Here is an 18,815-nt window from a genome sequence, read left to right as displayed (position 1 = left end):
ATGCCACCTGATGGAGTTTTGGTTCCTTGCCACTGTCGCCTTTGGTTTGGCTTGCTCAGTTGGGGACACTAAATTTTCAACTAAATATTCAAATACATTTTCAACTAAATGACGGATCTGCTTGCATTATCACTATATCGTCGCTGTCCGATGAAAAGCACGTATGTCCATTTTGCCGATTTTGAGATTTTTCGACGGATTGAATGTCCAGGTTAATTTCCGTATACAGTATGCTTCACATATCTAAATGGCCAATGAAAAGTTGTGAAATCATGTCATCTGATTTCACATATATCTATTTGGTGTCAAAGCTGTCAATCACGCCGCGTATTTCCCGCCCTGTGGAAGCATCTCGCCGGTCTCGTGAAGTTGCATCTTCATTTTCACTTTTCTTTTCTGCAATACATTGCCAAATAAACGTAGCCTGGTGAGACAATGATTTTCCTTCATCGAGGTAAACGTTTCCCCCCTGACGCCAGACGTACGTCTAGGAGTGACAAAATTACGGTAGGACTGTACAAACAAAGTATCTGTCTAGCATTACAATGTCAGTGTATTGATTCATTGTCCCTATAGTTTGCAAGAGACATTTAATAAATGTATAATTAATATTAAATAAACTAAGCGTATTTAATAAACTAAGATGTAGGCTATTTAATAAACTGAGCGAATTCCTCTGTCAATATGAAACGCGACTTGGCCATTCTAATTAATGATCGGAAGAAGGCATATCGACCACAGTTACTGTAAAATATGCACGTATGTCCATTTAAACTCAATTTTGGTCAAATGTGGATTATATCATTACACTGGCAAGAATATGGTTACATGTAAAGATGCCGTACCAAGTATGACAACGCTACATTCAACTGCTTTTGAAATACGGTGTTTTTTTCACTTCCTGAAAAGTAACCGTTTTGGACATACGTGAGTTTCATCGGGCAGCGACGATATGATAATTGAAATAATTTGGATAACATCACCGTTTTCCCCAGAGCGGCTGTACAGCCGAATCAAATTCTATTGCATTATTTTCCTGTTTAACACTGTGAAGCTGCTTTGAAACAATCGGCGTTGTAAAAAGCGCTATATAAATAAAGGTGACTTGACTTGACTTGATCATGTTTGTTCACAGGATTTATCGTCAGTGGATCCCGAGGGTGACGTGATCTACAGCTCTGTAAAAAAAACCTGCAAGCCTGTGAGTTCATGACATACACACCCTGCTGCTTAATGACGTTATGAGCAAATGACAGTAAATCATTGTACATTAATAATAATTCATAATACATCTATTTTTACCATTTCAGTTTTAGTTAGTGTAAACCTGTTAACTGTCACCCCCCTTTTTGAACATAGACATACCATCCAAACTTAATGAAAAAAAAGTTTAAATTTACTGTAAAGCAAATGTACTGTACTAAACTTTTTGTTTTAATTTTGTACAAAATATATATTTTACAAAAAAAGATTGCTATAAAATCAAAGCCACAATTCTAACCAAGTTGTGTTCCAAATTTGAAGAATATCACAAAAATTGAGGTTCTTATGAGATTTTGTTTAGGTGCTCATACTAAAAATAGCCACAAGTGACACCACATTCCATTGAATATTTTGTATGCTTTCTCCTTTCACAAATTAATATTAGTTCACTTTTATTACAAAACAGTCGGCAATATGAACATTGAGTTTCAGATCTTTCCAACAACGTTTTGATACCGTCCACTAGGGGGAGGAGCTTGCTAAAAGGATAGTTCACCCAAAAATGAAAATTCTGTCTTCATTTACTCACCATCAAATCCTGTATAAGTTTCTTACTTCTGTTGAACACAAAAGCAGATATTTTGAAGAATGTTTGTAACCAAACAGTTGTGGGACACCATTAACTTGCACAGTATTTTTTTCTTCTTCTCCATATACTATGGAAGACAATGGGACCCATCAACTGTTTGGTTTCAAACATTCTTCAAAATATCATCTTTTGTGTTGTCTTGACCAGAACAAAGAAACTTATACAGGTTTGGAACAACTTGAGGGTGAGTTAATGATGACAAAATTTTCATTTTTGGGTGAACTATCCCTTTAAAGTCCCGTATTCATTGTAACGGAATGTCCGTTATGAACAAGGTGAATACTGAGGGTTAAGCTTTCGGATGATACCTAATTTATGATGATTAATTAAAGTCAAGAGGAACCAAAATGGTTCTATTACAGTTTTCAATTGCATAAAACACTTTTTTTCAAAACGCTACACACAATCACTACCTAAAACACAAAAATCTAACAGGAAGTGACTTGCTTTCCTTTTCCAAACACAAGCAATCAAAATGATACACTTATTCACCAGGTCACACACACAATTGTGTTCTTTATTGCATTCTAAAGAATATATTTTTGGTTTACATATGTATATGGTTTTGTTGTATGCTACTGTATACAACAGTAATGTTTGACCTAATAAATATTTTCTGTTTCTACATTGCATTGGTGTTTACAGTGTACTTGTTACCCCTCTCAGCAGATTACTTTCACTGTAGAACATTGTATTGAAATTTTGATATAAGCCTATGAAAGACCAAAGATGTGTTTACATGGTATGGTAATCTACAAAAAGCTTTAGATTTAGTTTACATGGTATATCCAAAAATGTACTATTATGAAAGAAGTGTTTGCCATTTGATCCGTTCATGGCTGAAGGAGATGTGAGGCATTTTGCATTTGGTGTGTGCAGTTTTGGGAATTGTGTGTAGAGTTTTGAAAAAAGAAGACATGGTTTTGAAAACGTGTGTAAGCAGTTGGAAAAAACTGTAATATATTCAAAAATATATATCATTATTTGTTCCTGTCCTAGCCCTATTTAATCATTTATGTTTAATTTAAGGCCCTAACCCTAGCCAAAACATTCCCAGGAGAACTTGTGGGCCGCATGGGCTGGATTGTGTGTGTGTGTGTGTGTGCGTGCGTGCGTGCGCGAAAATAGTTGCCATTATAGTTGAAACATAATGAGTAATTCCAGTCTTGCATAACTTAATTTCTCTGCATCTTGCATCACAGACACATTCCTAAATGGATTCTTGACCAAATGGAGGACAAAGACGACACATCAACAATTTAGAAAGATCTGAAACCTTCATTTTTCTTTTCATGCAAGTCCAAATTATGCCTATACTTACATAAATTTTGTTAGTTGTAATTAAGTTACATTTTATTAAAAAAAACAATGTCATTTTACTTTTTTTAAATTAATTTTATTTTACAATAAATATGGACATTTTATTCTATGCATTAAATTGCTCATATTATACACATTTGTCCTGTATGTGTGATGCCATCTGCTGGCAAATTGTATCTGTTGTTCATCTGCTCAAATTTATATCAACAATTTTTTGTAATGCATTTTTTTTCTTTTAGTTCTCATGTAAAATTTCCTGAACTTTTTAAAGGGATAGTTCACCCAAAAATGAATTGTAATGAATTACCCTCATGTCGTTCCAAACCCGTAAGACATTCCTTCATCTTTGGAACACAAATTAAGATCTTTTTAAAAGCTTTCTGTCCCTCCATTGACAGCTACCAAAGCCCCTTTAAAGCCCATTCATAAAATTGAGGTTAAAGATTCAAATGGGTTACTTTAATGATGTCTTTACTACTTTGGGGCTTGAAAGTAGTTGTGCAATGGAGGGACAGAAAGCTCTCAAAGAGCTTAATTTGTGCTCCGAAGATGAACGAAAGTCTTAAATGTTTGCAATTACATGAGGGTGAGCAATTCATGACCGAATTTACATTTTTGGGTGAACTATTTAATACTTGCCATTAGTTGCTATAGTGACCATTCAATGCCAGTTCTCTGTAATGTCCCACACTTATGTACATTAAATATGGTTAAATGGTCCGATGAGTTCAGTCTTGTGTCTATAATATGATCTTTTTATATTGTTACAGACCAGAATAGTTTAGCAGTTTAAAGATGGTTTAGTGGGTATACTCGTAATTCAGGCATTATTTGAGTGTTTTGTTCTAGGGCTGTATTCAATTTCTCTGTAGAGTCTCTGTCTCCCTCATCTGGTGATGTTCGGGACCTACAGCCCTCTAATGGGCCAATGATGTGGGTTGAGATCATTAGTGGAGGCAGGTGTTTCAGGTTAATGAGAATCTTTAAAAACCCTCAGATTGTGCCATTCCGGGGAGGAGAAGGAGGGGAGGAGATTTTGTTTATTTGACCTTGTGTGGCTGTTGAAGGAATGAGTGTGATTTTGTTGAAAGGTGTGTTGCCAAGAAAAGAAAAAAAAGGGCTGGAAAAACAAAGAGGAAGAAAAATGCTTCCCTTTGGGCATTATTTTATTTTCAAAGAATAAGTAAAGGAGTCTTTAGAGTTAGGTCTTTTGGCTCTTCTTAAAGGTGCAATGTGTAAGCTATTTTGATTAAAATATCCAAAAACCAACAATGTTTTGTTTGTGCACTGACATTATCCCAAAAGTTTCCAAACAATGCTTAAATCTAGAGAAATAATAATAATAAATAATTTGTTACATTTTATATAGTGCTTTTCTAGGCCCTAAAAGCACTTTACATGGAAGGGGGGAATCTCCTCATCCACCACCAATGAAATCTGCCATTTTAGCATGATTTACATTGTTTTATTAGACAGGTGAGTAACTGTTGGAAAATCTTCATCAATAGAAAACTAATCAGTTTTAGCTAACACAAATCCAGCTTTTATCAATGATATTCTAATATCAATCTAGCTTCACAACACACTGAAATGTATTTTCATGATTGTTTTGACCAAGTCAAATAGCGCTGTATTACTCCACAATTGTAGTGTCAAATAAAGTGACCTGTGAGTAGTAATTCAGCACTTGCAGCTAGGCAGATAATTAAATAACCCATTGCGGTTATTTTGATCCAACCGCAGTTGTAGCAGACAGCCCTGATTATTGTGTTCTTTTATACAGCACAAGGGGGAGTCACAGACCAAAAGAAACAGACAAGCACCAATTGCAATTAAGTGTTCGTGCACTATTTGTAACGGGTTGGTTGCACAGAAACAGGCAGTAGACTCAGGAAATCCAAATATGAACATAAACTTTAATGAGAACTCTCAGGAACATGGAAGAATAACAGAAAACGCATTTCACCATCACGGCAGACAAAGAATGAATGAACAGGGAGGAACTTAAATGCAAACACAGATGACTGATTAAATGAAGCACAGGTGATACAGATAACTAACTAAACACAGCTGAACAGAACTAGACTAATGAGGGTAACCAAGGAAACAGAAGACAAAGGAACGGGAAACTGACAAAGGAACACGTGACAGAATGAAAACACAACCAAAACAGACTAAACGTGACAAAATTCAAAGTCATCTGAAGACATGAGGGACAGAAGAATATTTACATCTTCCCTCCTCTGCGGCTGTCAATCATTCTCTGTTCAGCATTCAAACAGTGTGTCGTGCTCGGTTACGACTGTCAGTGTGGTAAAACTCTCTCCAATCGGTCTTTGTCAAGTGACGTCACACTCGTGAGAACCGAAGTGCATTATGGGTGGTGCCGCCATTTGTAAGGTCTCAATGCTGTGGGGTTCTATTGTTAGAGAGTTGTGTGTGTGATTAATTTCTTTTTTAAGTGATAAAATGGTCCGTTCTTGTTGTGTGATAGACAGCAATAGTAAGTCTCATGACAGAAAGGGTAAAAACTAAACAACAGGAAATGTTTTTTAGCATGTAGCGGACGTAACGCGGCTTCCGATGGCCTGGGTTGCAGCGGTCACCTTTGCAAACATATCTCCGAATGTACTGTAATAAAATACACTATTAAATTCAATTGCATTGATTTACTTCAGTAGCTAATGTCAGACAGTTTGTTTCACGATGATGACTTGTTTTATTGTAACATTTCTGAAAGGATGACAATTTTTCCAAATAACGGTCCCTATAGCGTCTTTATTGAGGTAATCGCGGTACAGCTTTTTCTCCTTTTTCTTTTGCTTCTCCAGTTTTGCAAATTATTTATTTGTTATCTCTACTCTTATACTATCTTCAATACGAGTCAGTCAGCAGCGATACCTCAAAGATGGCGCTGCGGTGACGTCACACAACAAACCCACGTGTCTGACAAAGACCGTTATGATATATTTCCAATGCAGAGCAAATGGGTGGAGCTTACGTCTAGCTCCTCCTCGCTAGACATCCAGCGAGGAGGAGCAAATGTAATTTGGTCCTAATGGGTGGAGCTAGAATATCTTAACACACCCTAACCCTACCTACAGCTCTATACCTCCACCCCATTAGACGTCCACGGCATTTGACTCTGCAGTGAGTGCCACTTGCTCTGTTTTGAAGCGTTTCATATGATCATGGTTTTGCGCACTGAAAGATTATAAGCATATATTGTTCTGTTGTATCTATCATATCCTGATGTCCCCGTAAAAAGCTGCACAATACATACAAGTCCCCCTGTAGTCAATCATTTTATCCCTTAAAACTCATCTTTGATCACCAAAATTACATTTTGTTCCTGTAAAAAAGGAAGAAGAGTGAATTATACAGGCTTGTCTACAAGACGATATATCAGAATGGAAATGTGTAAGGGTTGGATCCAGATCCAGGGGGTGGATTTGGGGTAGGTTTACGGTTGGAGATCCAGGGGGTGGAGTTGGGGTAGGTTTAGGGTTGGAGATCCAGGGGGCGAGGTTGGATTCAGATCCAGGGGGTGGAGTTGGGGTAGGTTTAGGGTTGGAGATCCAGGGGGCGAGGTTGGATCCAGATCCAGGGGGTGGATTTGGGGTAGGTTTAGGGTTGGAGATCCAAGGGGTGGAGTTGGGGTAGGTTTAGGGTTGGAGATCCAGGGGGTGGAGTTGGGGTAGGTTTAGGGTTGGAGATCCAGGGGGTGGATTTGGGGTAGGTTTAGGGTTGGAGATCCAGGGGGCGAGGTTGGATCCAGATCCAGGGGGTGGAGTTGGGGTAGGTTTAGGGTTGGAGATCCAGGGGGTGGAGTTGGGGTAGGTTTAGGGTTGGAGATCCAGGGGGTGGATTTGGGGTAGGTTTAGGGTTGGAGATCCAGGGGGTGGAGTTGGGGTAGGTTTAGGGTTGGAGATCCAGGGGGGCAAGGTTGGATTCAGATCCAGGGGGTGGAGTTGGGGTAGGATTTGGGTTGGGGTAGATGTAGGTCTAAGGTGTGTTCGACATCGGCTGCAGCTGGATGCAACCGAACTGCGAGAGTGGCCGCGTGCAGGCTGGGAGGAGCTGCAAACGGAGACGTGAAGTCGGACACTTCTGCTTCCTGCAGCTCGCGCTGTGTTTGCATACTTTATCACAGCTGAAGTGAAATAAATGCAATATTTGTCAATACACAGATGTCTCAGAGACATTCTTGTCATATAATACTTTATGTACTGCTTAATACAGCGTGTGTTTGTACAAGAATAAAGTTCAACATATAAGCCTACACTATCAATGAAGTGGGGTCTACGTTTTTTATCAGTTTTATTTTGATAAACATGACAATATAACATCGTGCCTACATGAAAGGAGGTTTTACTGTTATAAAAAACAGATTTGTGAGCATTAGTGGAACTGAAGATTTTAGAATAAACACGAAACATCGCTGTCATGCGGTGAATCTGGCCAATTGTGGAACAGCTGTGTCGTCATCAGAGTCCGTGCAGCCGCTCTCGAGAAACTGCACGGCTGTATTATTTTTTTAATATACTACCGGGTTTTTACTGATACAAAGCTTAATGTTAATCTCTGAAGTAACCCTTTAACTGGGGTTAAAGGGTTTGGGTTAGGTATGATGTCACTTTTGTAGGCAACCGGCAATTAGCATCGCACTGGTTCCCTCAACAAAAACCAATGCCCTTGTCAAAAAATCCTAAAAGATTCCAATAAGAAACCTGTATAGGATTCCATTTAGAATGTCTGTCATATTTTGGAACAGTTCCTATAGGATTCCGTTAGGAATTGTCTTAGAGGATATTTATGTCTTGTCCTATTCTGTGGGAATTGTCTTATAAGACAATACATAAATATCCTGTAGGATAATTTCTACAGGATTTGAATGAGATTCAATTGGGTCTCTCTCTCTCTCCTCTCTCTCTCTCTCTCTCTCTCTCTCTCTCTCTCTCTCTCTCTCTCTCTCTCTCTCTCTCTCTCTCTCTCTCTCTCTCTCTCTCCTCTCTCCTCTCTCTCTCTCTCTCTCTCTCTCTCTCTCTCTCTCACTCACACACACTCACTCACTCACTCACACTCTCTCTCTCTCTCTCTCTCTCTCTCTCACTCACACACACTCACTCACTCACTCACTCACTCACTCACTCACTCACTCACACTCTCTCTCTCTCTCTCTCTCTCTCTCTCACTCACTCACTCACTCACTCACTCACTCACTCACACTCTCTCTCTCTCTCTCTCTCTCTCTCTCTCTCTCTCACTCACTCACTCACTCACTCACTCACTCACTCACTCACTCTGGACACACAACGCTGGATTTTCAAAAGTATGTGAAGTTTGCATTGTTGCAGTAATATAGCAAAGTATAGAAAGTGGGAGGAGTTGGATCTGATCCAAGCCCGCCCCCTGGATCTCGTGTTCTGCAGTGAGGGCCCTCTCTCTCACGCTCACACAGCAGCAGAATATGGTTGTCAGTCCTGTATTTGAGTCCTTAATACGGTTACGTTCACACACAGTACGGTTATTTACAGGAGTGTATACATTGGAGCTTCTGTCGGGTAATGAAGATTTTACAGATAAAATCTCGGCTCTATTGGACTTTTGCTGTGTCAAAAGTTATAAGACTTTTCAGCTTTATGGACGTCGCCATCTTTGATATTACTTTGGTCACTGTCTCTATGGTTACTGGTAAGAGAATATGGGCTTCACTCCCGTTGCATGTTCATACAGTAATCAAGACGCTACTGTAAGTTGCTGTGTCAACGAGACATTTCCAGACTCACACCTGTAAGTAAATTCAGTGTGAACGTAACCGCAGAGTCAGACTTACAACTCAACGGATGAGCAACTCAGAATTTCAGTGGGGAAATCATAACATTGTAATAAATGCTATACACCCGCTATATTGCTAAAGATACCCTATTTTTTCATATCAATAGAAAATATACCGGGATAAGATGAAATCGCTGGAAATGCTCAGCAATGGTGTTGACTTATGAATTAGTTTTTTCTTAAAGCATATTAAAAACGTCACATAGGTATAAACAACATTAACTCTTTCCCTGCCAAACACATAATTTTCTGGGTTTGAATGTTTTCAAAGTTATCTGCTAGGGGGCCTATTACGCATCTTCTGAATGAGTACAGAATCCTGATCAAAACACAGGCGAAGGAGACGCAAAAAACTATTGATCGTATGCATGTGTAAAATAACGTGATCATCAACATTAAACATCATATAAATCAAAACTGCCTAATGTTACTGAATGAAATGTCGACCTAGAACGAGCTATAGGACTGTGCAAGCATTAGGGGTGTTGATGGATCTACTCCATCTGTGATCATCGCTCTGAATCTGCTCTGGATGTAGTCTTTGACAAAAACGTGATTTTCTATTGTTCAAAATGTTTTCTTGTTCAAAATGTTGCTTTTTCTATGAAACGTATCCAAGTGTTGATAAAAAAAGGAATGCATGAAGCTAGAATAAAAGTGAATTTTTTTTTTTCCTCTTTCTTTTGATATATTGCATGCTCAGATATTCATACAACAAAATATTCTGGGGGCCATTACATTTTTGTGAAAAATATCCAAAACCCTGGCGGTGGCTGGCAACGTTTTTTTTTTTTTTTTTTTACGCTGGTGGGGAAACAGTTGGGAAATACTTTTTTTTTTTCACCACAGGTGAATTTCGTTTCCCATTATTTTCAATGTGGAAATATCCTGAGAGGGACTTTTGTTTTCATGCTAACATACAATCAGATATCATTCCAATTCATTAATTTTTGTTTGTAGAGCTAGTCAACCACAACATCAAGTCTCATGCCATTTAGATGAATTTTTATTTTTATTTTTTATTTCAGCAAATGTAATTTGTGGTCAAAAAGCCCAGAATAGCGTATGTGTGTGCGCACAGGATTGACAATGTCTCTGCTGACTTTTTTTTATTACATCAGTGAGTACAGAAACAGGAACAACTCATTATCAGAGGCAGGAAGTCAGGTTTTCATTTCAGTTTCTGTCTTTTACTCTGACGGTCACATGGCTCTTCCTCCGATTCTCTTTGGTGTTTTACTTTACACTGCAGGTAAGAAACAGAAATTACATTATAACCTAAAAACTTGATCTCACGTTTGTTTTTATAAACTACCCTGTTGCTATTTACTTTGGTTTCACTTCTACACTCTAAAAAAAAAGACTCGTAATCATAGGGGAACCTTTTTTAGTGCTATATAGCACCAATTTTGGTGCTTCAGTGGTTCTTCAGCGGTTCTTCAGAGGTGCTATATAGCACCTTAGTCAAAGAACCGGTGAAGAACCTCTGAAGAACCGCTGAAGAACCTCTGAAGAACCGCTGAAGAACCGCTGAAGAACCACTGAAGCACCAAAATTGGTGCTATATAGCACTAAAAAAGGTTCCCCTATGATTACGAGCCAAGAACCATTTTTGGTGCAATATAGAACCTTTTTTTTTTTAGTGTAAAAAAAGAAACAAGAACAAAAAGATTTCACTTCTTAAGATATTTATTTATATACAGTATCAATATATTCTACACTCTAAAAAAAAAAAAGGTTCTATATGGCACCAAAAATAGTTCTTGGCTCGTAATCATAGGGGAACCTTTTTTAGTGCTATATAGCACCATTTTTGGTGCTTCAGTGGTTCTTCAGCGGTTCTTCAGAGGTTCTTCAGCGGTTCTTTGACTAAGGTGCTATATAGCACCTCTGAAGAATCACTGAAGCACCAAAATTGGTGCTATATAGCACTAAAAAAGGTTCCCTTATGATTACGAGACTTTTTTTTTAGAGTGTACTTTACAGCGATGTTCATTTAAATCACGCTGTGCAAGACTCGAACGTTGCATAAGAAACATTTCAAAAGCTTTAAAATGTTTTAGTAACCATGCTGTTGCAACACTGATTGTTGACATTTGGGGAAAAAATTATGTGTAATACATTTTTTAAATGACAGCATTAAAAATCCATTAATCACTAGAATGTTCTTAACACTAAAGCACAATTTAATTTGATGTCTATCCCACTGTTTCTAAAATCACCTTTCTCTGACCATGACTTAACACTTTCATATTGTTATATTGTTACATTTTATTATATTTAAATTTGAGAGACCCTCTTTCCATAATTCTCCTGCTGTAAGTTCAACAACGTCAAACTATATCATAAGATAATGGAGGCGGGAGGTCAAACTAAAATGCAAATAAAAACCTCTGAACATGCTGAACAAATTAAGCCAAAATAATTATTTGATGCATGTATTTCTTTATTTATTTATTGTAAATCTATTATCATTCAAGCTAAGTGTTTTTAAGCAGTGTATTTATAACATTTTTTGCATGTGTGTGTGTGTGTGTGTTTGCTGTCTACAGGAACTTTGAGCATGAATACATTAGATCATGTAACTGTGAGAGAAGGAGGAACTGTTACAATCCCGTGTCTGTATGACAATCAGTATAAACTAAACTCAAAATACTGGTGTAGAGGGTATTATTGGATTTCTTGCAAAATTACAGCCCGTGCAAACAGTACAGGGGAATGGACAATAACTGACTATCCAGCACAGGATTTTTTTACTGTGAAACTTAACAATCCAACATCCTCAGACTCTGGAAATTACTGGTGTGCTGTGGAGATTGTCTCAAAACCAGATTACAAAAAATATTTGTATTTAACCGTTCAACAAGGTAAAGCATTTTTTTTTACTTTTCCTATTCAGTAGATACCTAGATTTAACAATGCTGTCTGTGTGTTCAGATCCTGATGTGTCTGTGGTGAGCAGCAGTGTATCTGGACATGAAGGTGGTAATGTCAGTGTCCAGTGTTTCTACAGTTCTGGATATCAGAAGAAACTCAAACAGTGGTGCAGATATAAAGATCAGAGCTGTTACACAGTGGGGAGGACTGACATATCCCAGAATTCATCAGTCCAGATCAGTGATGATGGGAGAAGCTCCTTCACTGTGCTGATGACTGGACTGAGACTCAGAGATTCTGGATGGTTCTGGTGCTCTGCTGGAGATCGGCAGTTTCCTGTTCAACTCACGGTTCAGAGGGACAATAAGTATAAAAATACATGCAAGTAATTTATTTCAGTTATTTTGTGGAAATGTATGTAATTGAAATGCACATATTTATAACTGAAGTGTGTAATTTCTAAATTATATTTTATTTCATAATGTTTTATTATATCAAAATAAAATCACATCACATTATGAAATAAATGCTTTTCTCCAAAACACGTCGGCCACCTTATTTGGCACCCTTTTAGTAAATACTTTTTGAAACCTCCTTTTGCCAAGAGAACAGCTCTGAGTCTTCTCCTAAAGCCTGATGAGTTTGGAGAACACCTGACAAGAGATCAGAGACCATTCCTCCATACAGAATCTCTCCAGAACCTTCAGATTCCCAGATCCATGTTGGTGCTTCTCCTCTTCAGTTCAGCCCACTCATTTTCTATAGGGTTCAGGTCAGGGGACTGGGACGGTCATGGCAGAAGCTTCATTTTGTGCTCAGTGACACATTTGTGTGTTGATTTTGTTGTTTGTTTTGGATAATTGTCCTGATTGAAGATCCACCCATGGCCCATTATAAGATTTCTAGCAGAAGCCATCAGGTTTAGATTTTTTATCTGTTGGTATTTGCTAGAATCCATGATAGCATGAATCTGGACAAGATGTCCAGCTAAAAAATAGGCCCACAGCATTAAAGATCCAGCAGTATTTACTTTTTGTCCCTGTTTGCACCAAACACATCTGGTGGGTTTTTCCTGCCAAAAAGCTCTTTTTATAGTTTCATCTGACCACAGAACCAGGTCCCTTTTGAATTTCCAGTCGTATCTACGCTGGAGTTTGTTTCTGGATGAGCAAGAAGGATTTTTCCAAACAACATGTGGTGGTGTAGGCTTTTTTTTTTGGCTTTCTGACCCCAAGACTCAACTGATCTCTGGAATTCTCCATCTGTGATCCTTGGAGAGTCTTTGTCCACTCAAACTCTCCTCCCCGCTGTGCATTAGGACGATATACACACGTCCTCTTCCAGGCAGATTCATAACATCTTTAGTTGATTGGAACTTCTTAATTATTGCCCTGATGGTGGAAATGGGGATTTTCAATGCTTTAGTTGTTTTCCTACAGCCACTTTCTATTTTGTGAAGCTCAACAATGCTGCACATCAGAACTATATTCTGTGGTTTTACTCATTGCGATGATTAAGAGAATTTGGCCTTTGTGTTTCCTCATATTTATACTCTTGTGAAACATGTCCATAACTAGACAATTTCATGTTCCCAGTTTCCCTGGTGTGCTAAACATGTAAATATTAATAGGAATATACTTCAGAGATATTTTACTCATAAAAATTTCTAGGGGTGCCAATAATTGTGGCCAACGTGTTTTGGACACAAACATTTATTTAATAATGATGATAGATCAAAAGGATAAACAATGCAGATTTATTTTTACAGCCATTTTTGATCATATTTACCAGGGGTGCCAATAATTCTGACCACAACTGTATATATATATATATATATATATATATATGTATATATATAGCCAAAAGTATTGGGACACCCCTCCAAACCATTAAATGGTTTTCTCACAAATAACGGAAGATTCTGTGTTTGGCAGGGAATTAGTTAATGTTGTTTATACCTATGTGGTGTTTTTAATATGCTTTAAGACAAACCATGTGCAAATTCATAAGTCAACACCATTGCTGAGCATTTCCAGCGATTTCACCTTATCCCGGTATAACAGGAGTTCCAAACACTTCCATTGCCAAAAGTGTATGAAATCAAGCACCTAGTCATGCAGACGCTTCTACAAACATTTGTGAAAGAATGGGTCGCAGGAGAACGAAACTTGCCTGACTGCATTGTGCCGAGTGTAAAGTTTGGTGGAGGGGGGATTGTGGTGTGGGGTTGTTTTTCAGGGGTTGGGCTTGGCCCCTTAGTTCCAGTGAAAGGAACACCTAAGATATTTTGGACAATTTCATGCTCCCAACTTTGTGGGAACAGTTTTGGGGATGGCCCCTTCCTGCTCCAACATGACTGTGCACAAAGCGTCGGTCCATAAAGACATGGATGAGCGAGTTTGGTGTGGAGGAACTTGACTGGCCTGCACAGAGTCCTGACCTCAACCCGACAGAACACCTTTGGGATGAATTAGAGCAGAGACTGTGAGCCATGCCTTCTCTTCCAACATCAGTGCCTGACCTCACAAATGCGCTTCTAGAAGAATGGTCAAAAATTCTCATTAACACACTCCTAAACCTTGTGGAAAGCCTTCCCAGAAGAGTTGAAGCTGTTATAGCTGCAAAGGGTGGGCCAACTCCATATTAAACTCTTCGGATTAAGAATGGGATGTCATTAAAGTTCATGTGCATGTAAAGGCAGGCGTCCCAATACTTTTGGCAATATAGTATATGCCACAAAAGGTCACATAGTATCATATATATTGAGATGTGCAACTACATCTGTGTATCAAATATTCAATTTTAAGTTTTGTTTTTTTGTCCTCCAAACTCAGCTGAAAATGATATAAGCTGTGATGACGCCAGTCCTTCGTAAGTAAATCCCTGAAAGTTGAATTAATCAAGTCACGAAAATCTCACTGTAGTTAGAGGTGGAAATATTTTTTTCCCCACTGATTCAAAAAACTGACTTAAACTGACCCATAAAATGATTCTATTTGTAATAACAGCTCTAAATGTGAAAACCACCAAATAGCAAGAAATGACACAACAGATGAGGTGTCTGACCACGGGAGGGGGATTTTTCTGCTGCTCTGGACCGCTGTACCGCTACTTCTGCTACTGATGCTCGTTTTGGTGATCTGGAGGATTATACAAAAACACAGTCAGTTCTAACACTTCAATATTCAATTCAAAGCAAGACTTTACTGCTAATGCCTCAAATCCAATTTCACAGGATTTATTGCACTGTCGCATTACATTACCTTGGTAAAAACTCATAGTCTCCATGAATATTGCTTATATTTTTTTCATTTGTAAAAAAAATGAGGTTGCATGTGGTTTTATGGTATGATTCTTCCTGTTTTAAGATTTGCCCGCACAGGGACCAGACGTCTGTTCTGTGGTATGTGTACAGGCCTTGAAATATCTACACTTCAGACATACACGATGTCACAAATTTACTTTCACAACATCTCAATAATCTTTTAACAGTTTGTTTGCACTCTTTTTGTACAGGCAGAAAGTCCTGTGACGTATGACACGGTGGTCTTCAAGAAAGGAAAGGACAATGAACAAAACCAGGTCTCCAATGTAAGCATTAGTACATTGCTGGTACCACTAATGCATGTACTGTAAGCTTGTTTTTTTCTGTGGAAATTCATAATGTATCTCAATGCTTTCAATCACTAGCTCATTGGAATTTATCTCACTCTGTCTTTTTTTCATTCAATGATTCTGCAGAGCTGTCCTCCTGACCCGGATGAAATTATCTACAGCACTGTGAAACCTCACTAATAACAGATGATATCTGACACACTGGCGATTAACATGCTTATTACAATCTGAAGTAATGGCATCTTTGTCTGTTTTACATCATGTAAAGTTCCCACAAAGGAGGTGAGAAAGAAAAAGAGGAACTTTCAGCACGTTTTAATATGTTGTGTGCAGATTGAGAGGTCATGGTTGAATCACATTATCATTTTACTATTAAGAGTTTTGGCTGCAAAATGTAAGCGTGAAAGTGAAAGTTATTAGAATGTATGTCTGCAGAGGTACATTTTCTTCTGCTTTTCTACTTTTATTTTTAATCGATGTGAGAAGTAAAACTGAAACACATCATGATCGCAACACAATCAGTTCCAGACCACTTAAGATGTGTTACACCACTTCAGAAAAAACGGAAAAATTACACTCACTTGAAATCTAATTACTCAGTAGCTTTGCAAATAAAGGATTTTTTTAGCTGCTACATTTTTTTTAGCATTATTATCTCCTTTTCCAGATTAATATTTGCTGTGAGCCATTTGTAGGTTTGATTTCCTTAAAAACTTGAAATGTATTTCAATCTGTACATCAAGAAATATTTTGCTTAAGAAATAATGGTATTGCAATGTATGTATCATACATAATAATCAATAAAAAATAAATATGCTGTCTAGTTATGGCTCTCATTCAATGTAATGTTATTTATACAGTATACACCGACCAGGCATAACATTATGACTAATATTGTGTCGGTCCCCCTTTTGCTGCCAAAACAGCCCTGTCCCGTTGAGGCATGGACTCCACTACTAGACCCCTGAAGGTGTGCTGTGGTATCTGGCACCAAGATGTTAGCAGCAGATCCTTTAAGTCCTGTAAGCTGCGAGGTGGGGCCTCCATGGATCGGACTTGTTTGTTCAGCACATCCCAAAGATGCTCGATTGGATTGAGATCTGGGGAATTTGGAGGCCAAGTCAACACCTCAAACTCGTTGTTGTGCTCCTCAAACTATTCCTGACCCATTTTTGCTTTGTGGCACAGCGCATTATCCTGGTGACAGAGTGAATCACCAGGGAATACCGTCATGAAATGGTGTACATGGTCTGCATCAATGCTTAGATAGGTGGTACGTGTCAAATTAACATCCACATGGATGGCAGGACCCAAGGTTTCCCAGAAAAACATTGCTTAAAGCATCACACTGCCTCTGCCGGCTTACCTTCTTCCCATAGTGCATCCTGGTGCCATGTGTGCCCCAGGTAAGCGATGCACACACACCCGGCCATCCACGTGATGTAAAAGAAAACGTGATTCATCAGAGCAGGCCACCTTCTTCCATTGCTCCGTGGTCCAGTTCTGATGCCCACTGTTGGTGCTTTCGGCGGTGGACAGGGGTCAGCATGGGCACCCTGACTGTTCTGCGGCTATGCAGCCCCATATAAAACAAACTGCGATGCACTGTGTATTCTGACACCTTTCTATCAGAACCAACATTAACTTCTTGAGCAATTTGAGCTATAGCTCGTCTGTTTGATTGGACCACATGGGCCAGCCTTCGCTCCCCACGTGCATAATGAGCCTTGGCCGCCCATGACCCTGTCGCCGGTTCACCACTGTTCCTTCCTTGGAGCACTTTTGATAGATACTGACCAATGCAGACCGGAAACACCCCACAAGAGCTGCAATTTTGGAGATGCTCTGACCCAGTCGTCTAGCCATCACAATTTGGCCCTTGTCAAACTCGCTCAAATCCTTACCCTTGCCCATTTTTCCTGCTTCTAACACATCAACTTTGAGGACAAAATGTTCCCTTGCTGCCTGATATATCCCACCTACTAACAGGTACCGTGATGAAGAGATATTCAGTGTTATTCACTTATGTCACTTGCCAATACGTGTCTCATCATATCTGTAAATAGAGAAATGTTAGGCCTATCTGAAGCCTTTCTCAGCCATCAGCTTTCAACAAAAATATCTTCATTTGTGTTCTGAATATGAACGGAGGTCTTACGGGTGTCGAACGACATGAGGGTGAGAGATTAATATCAGAATTTTCATTTTTTGGTGAACTAACCCTTTAATGGGTAAAGCTAACGTCTTCAGCTAGTAAGCTTGAGATCCTGTTGAAACTGGTTATATCTCTTAGGCCTATAGTAATACATGTTTTAAGCAGTAGGAAAATCATATTAATCCGCACAGTCAGAGCCGAAGCACAACCAAGATAACCTGACAAGCCAGACCCACATCAAGATGTTGGGTCTGGGAACACACCATTGGCAGGGCTCATTCCGAGGAGTGGGATAAACGGTTGTCTTTCAGATTCCCTCTGCACGCAATAGGATAGCGCTACAACCAACCAGAGCAACGAAGAAGGTGAAGCGGAGCTAGTTGATAGATTAAACTTTCGCCGTATCTGGTCTGCAAAACTCCGAACACATCTTCCTTTCTAAAGAATGACTTCAGTGCCGTTCTTTGTTCTTTTCTCAAAGAAAAGCTTAACTCCAAGTCTTCCAGAGTCGCGGCCAAAGCCGATTCGAAAGACCACTGATTGCCAGCTTCTTTGTTTACGAGTAGCATGCGGAACCGCCGCAACTCTGCCGTCATTATGTTAAGCCCGCCCACCGACTCTATACACAATGTGATTGGCCTGACCAGTTTGTTTTTTCCAGCTCGCAAGCCAACGGAAAGTTGCTGGACGACCCTGGCTGCAAATTAGATTTGCTGCCGCTAGGGTGCGTCTAGATTTCTTGGCTACAACCAAGAAATACTCTTCCGCAAAATGCACACAGTTTTGTTTTTTAACCGCTAAAGGGCCAAAAGTTACAAGGTGTACCTTTTAATATATATAGTAAAATATAGATATTATGTAAAATATTAAAGTAATATACAGTTTAACAGGAAAAATAATAGTCATTTACAAAATAAGTTGAACACCTGTAGCACAAATCTGCTTAATGAGTTATGTAGGCTACTTAAGTTTAATGTAGTGTTAAGAATTTGTTAAGAATAACCATAATAAAGTTTCAGAAGCATAAAGAATGTAAAGGGTCTGGTTTAGAACGAACGTCATCCGGTTCTGATAATTGTATTTATTTATTTTTAAATCGAACTGCTTCCAATGGTAACCGTAATAGTGATGTCTCATTAAAGGCATAGTTCACCCAAA

The 18,815-nt window shown here is 38.8% G+C and overlaps 2 protein-coding genes across 3 annotated transcripts in view; both read left to right on the top strand.

Moving 5' to 3' along the window:
• Positions 1 to 3,892, top strand: part of LOC307127434 (uncharacterized protein) — a 28,447-nt gene extending 24,555 nt beyond the window's left edge. Inside the window, exons 14-15 of one of the 2 annotated variants that reach the window (XM_079818653.1) lie at positions 1,136 to 1,201; positions 3,055 to 3,892. In XM_079818653.1, the coding sequence (XP_079674779.1) occupies positions 1,136 to 1,201; positions 3,055 to 3,066 (78 nt within the window). In that variant the 3' untranslated portion in view covers positions 3,067 to 3,892. The remainder of the gene's footprint in view (positions 1 to 1,135; positions 1,202 to 3,054) is intronic. The other variant, XM_079818652.1, reaches the window with a different exon arrangement.
• A 6,298-nt stretch (positions 3,893 to 10,190) lies between these two features.
• On the top strand, positions 10,191 to 16,324 carry LOC307127436 (polymeric immunoglobulin receptor-like). The gene is made up of 8 exons (XM_079818655.1): positions 10,191 to 10,262; positions 11,563 to 11,877; positions 11,948 to 12,268; positions 14,722 to 14,758; positions 14,896 to 15,050; positions 15,256 to 15,290; positions 15,404 to 15,478; positions 15,629 to 16,324. Exons 1-8 carry the CDS (start codon positions 10,217 to 10,219, stop codon positions 15,680 to 15,682), a joined length of 1,038 nt encoding a protein of 345 aa, XP_079674781.1. The 5' UTR covers positions 10,191 to 10,216; the 3' UTR covers positions 15,683 to 16,324.
• Positions 16,325 to 18,815: the final 2,491 nt, after the last annotated feature.

Source organism: Gobio gobio (assembly GCF_949357685.1).
Source record: "Gobio gobio genome assembly, chromosome: 6".
Classification (NCBI taxonomy): Eukaryota; Metazoa; Chordata; class Actinopteri; order Cypriniformes; family Gobionidae; genus Gobio; species Gobio gobio.
The sequence above is the reverse complement of the archived record's forward strand: the minus strand, read 5'-3'. Positions and strand labels throughout refer to the sequence as shown.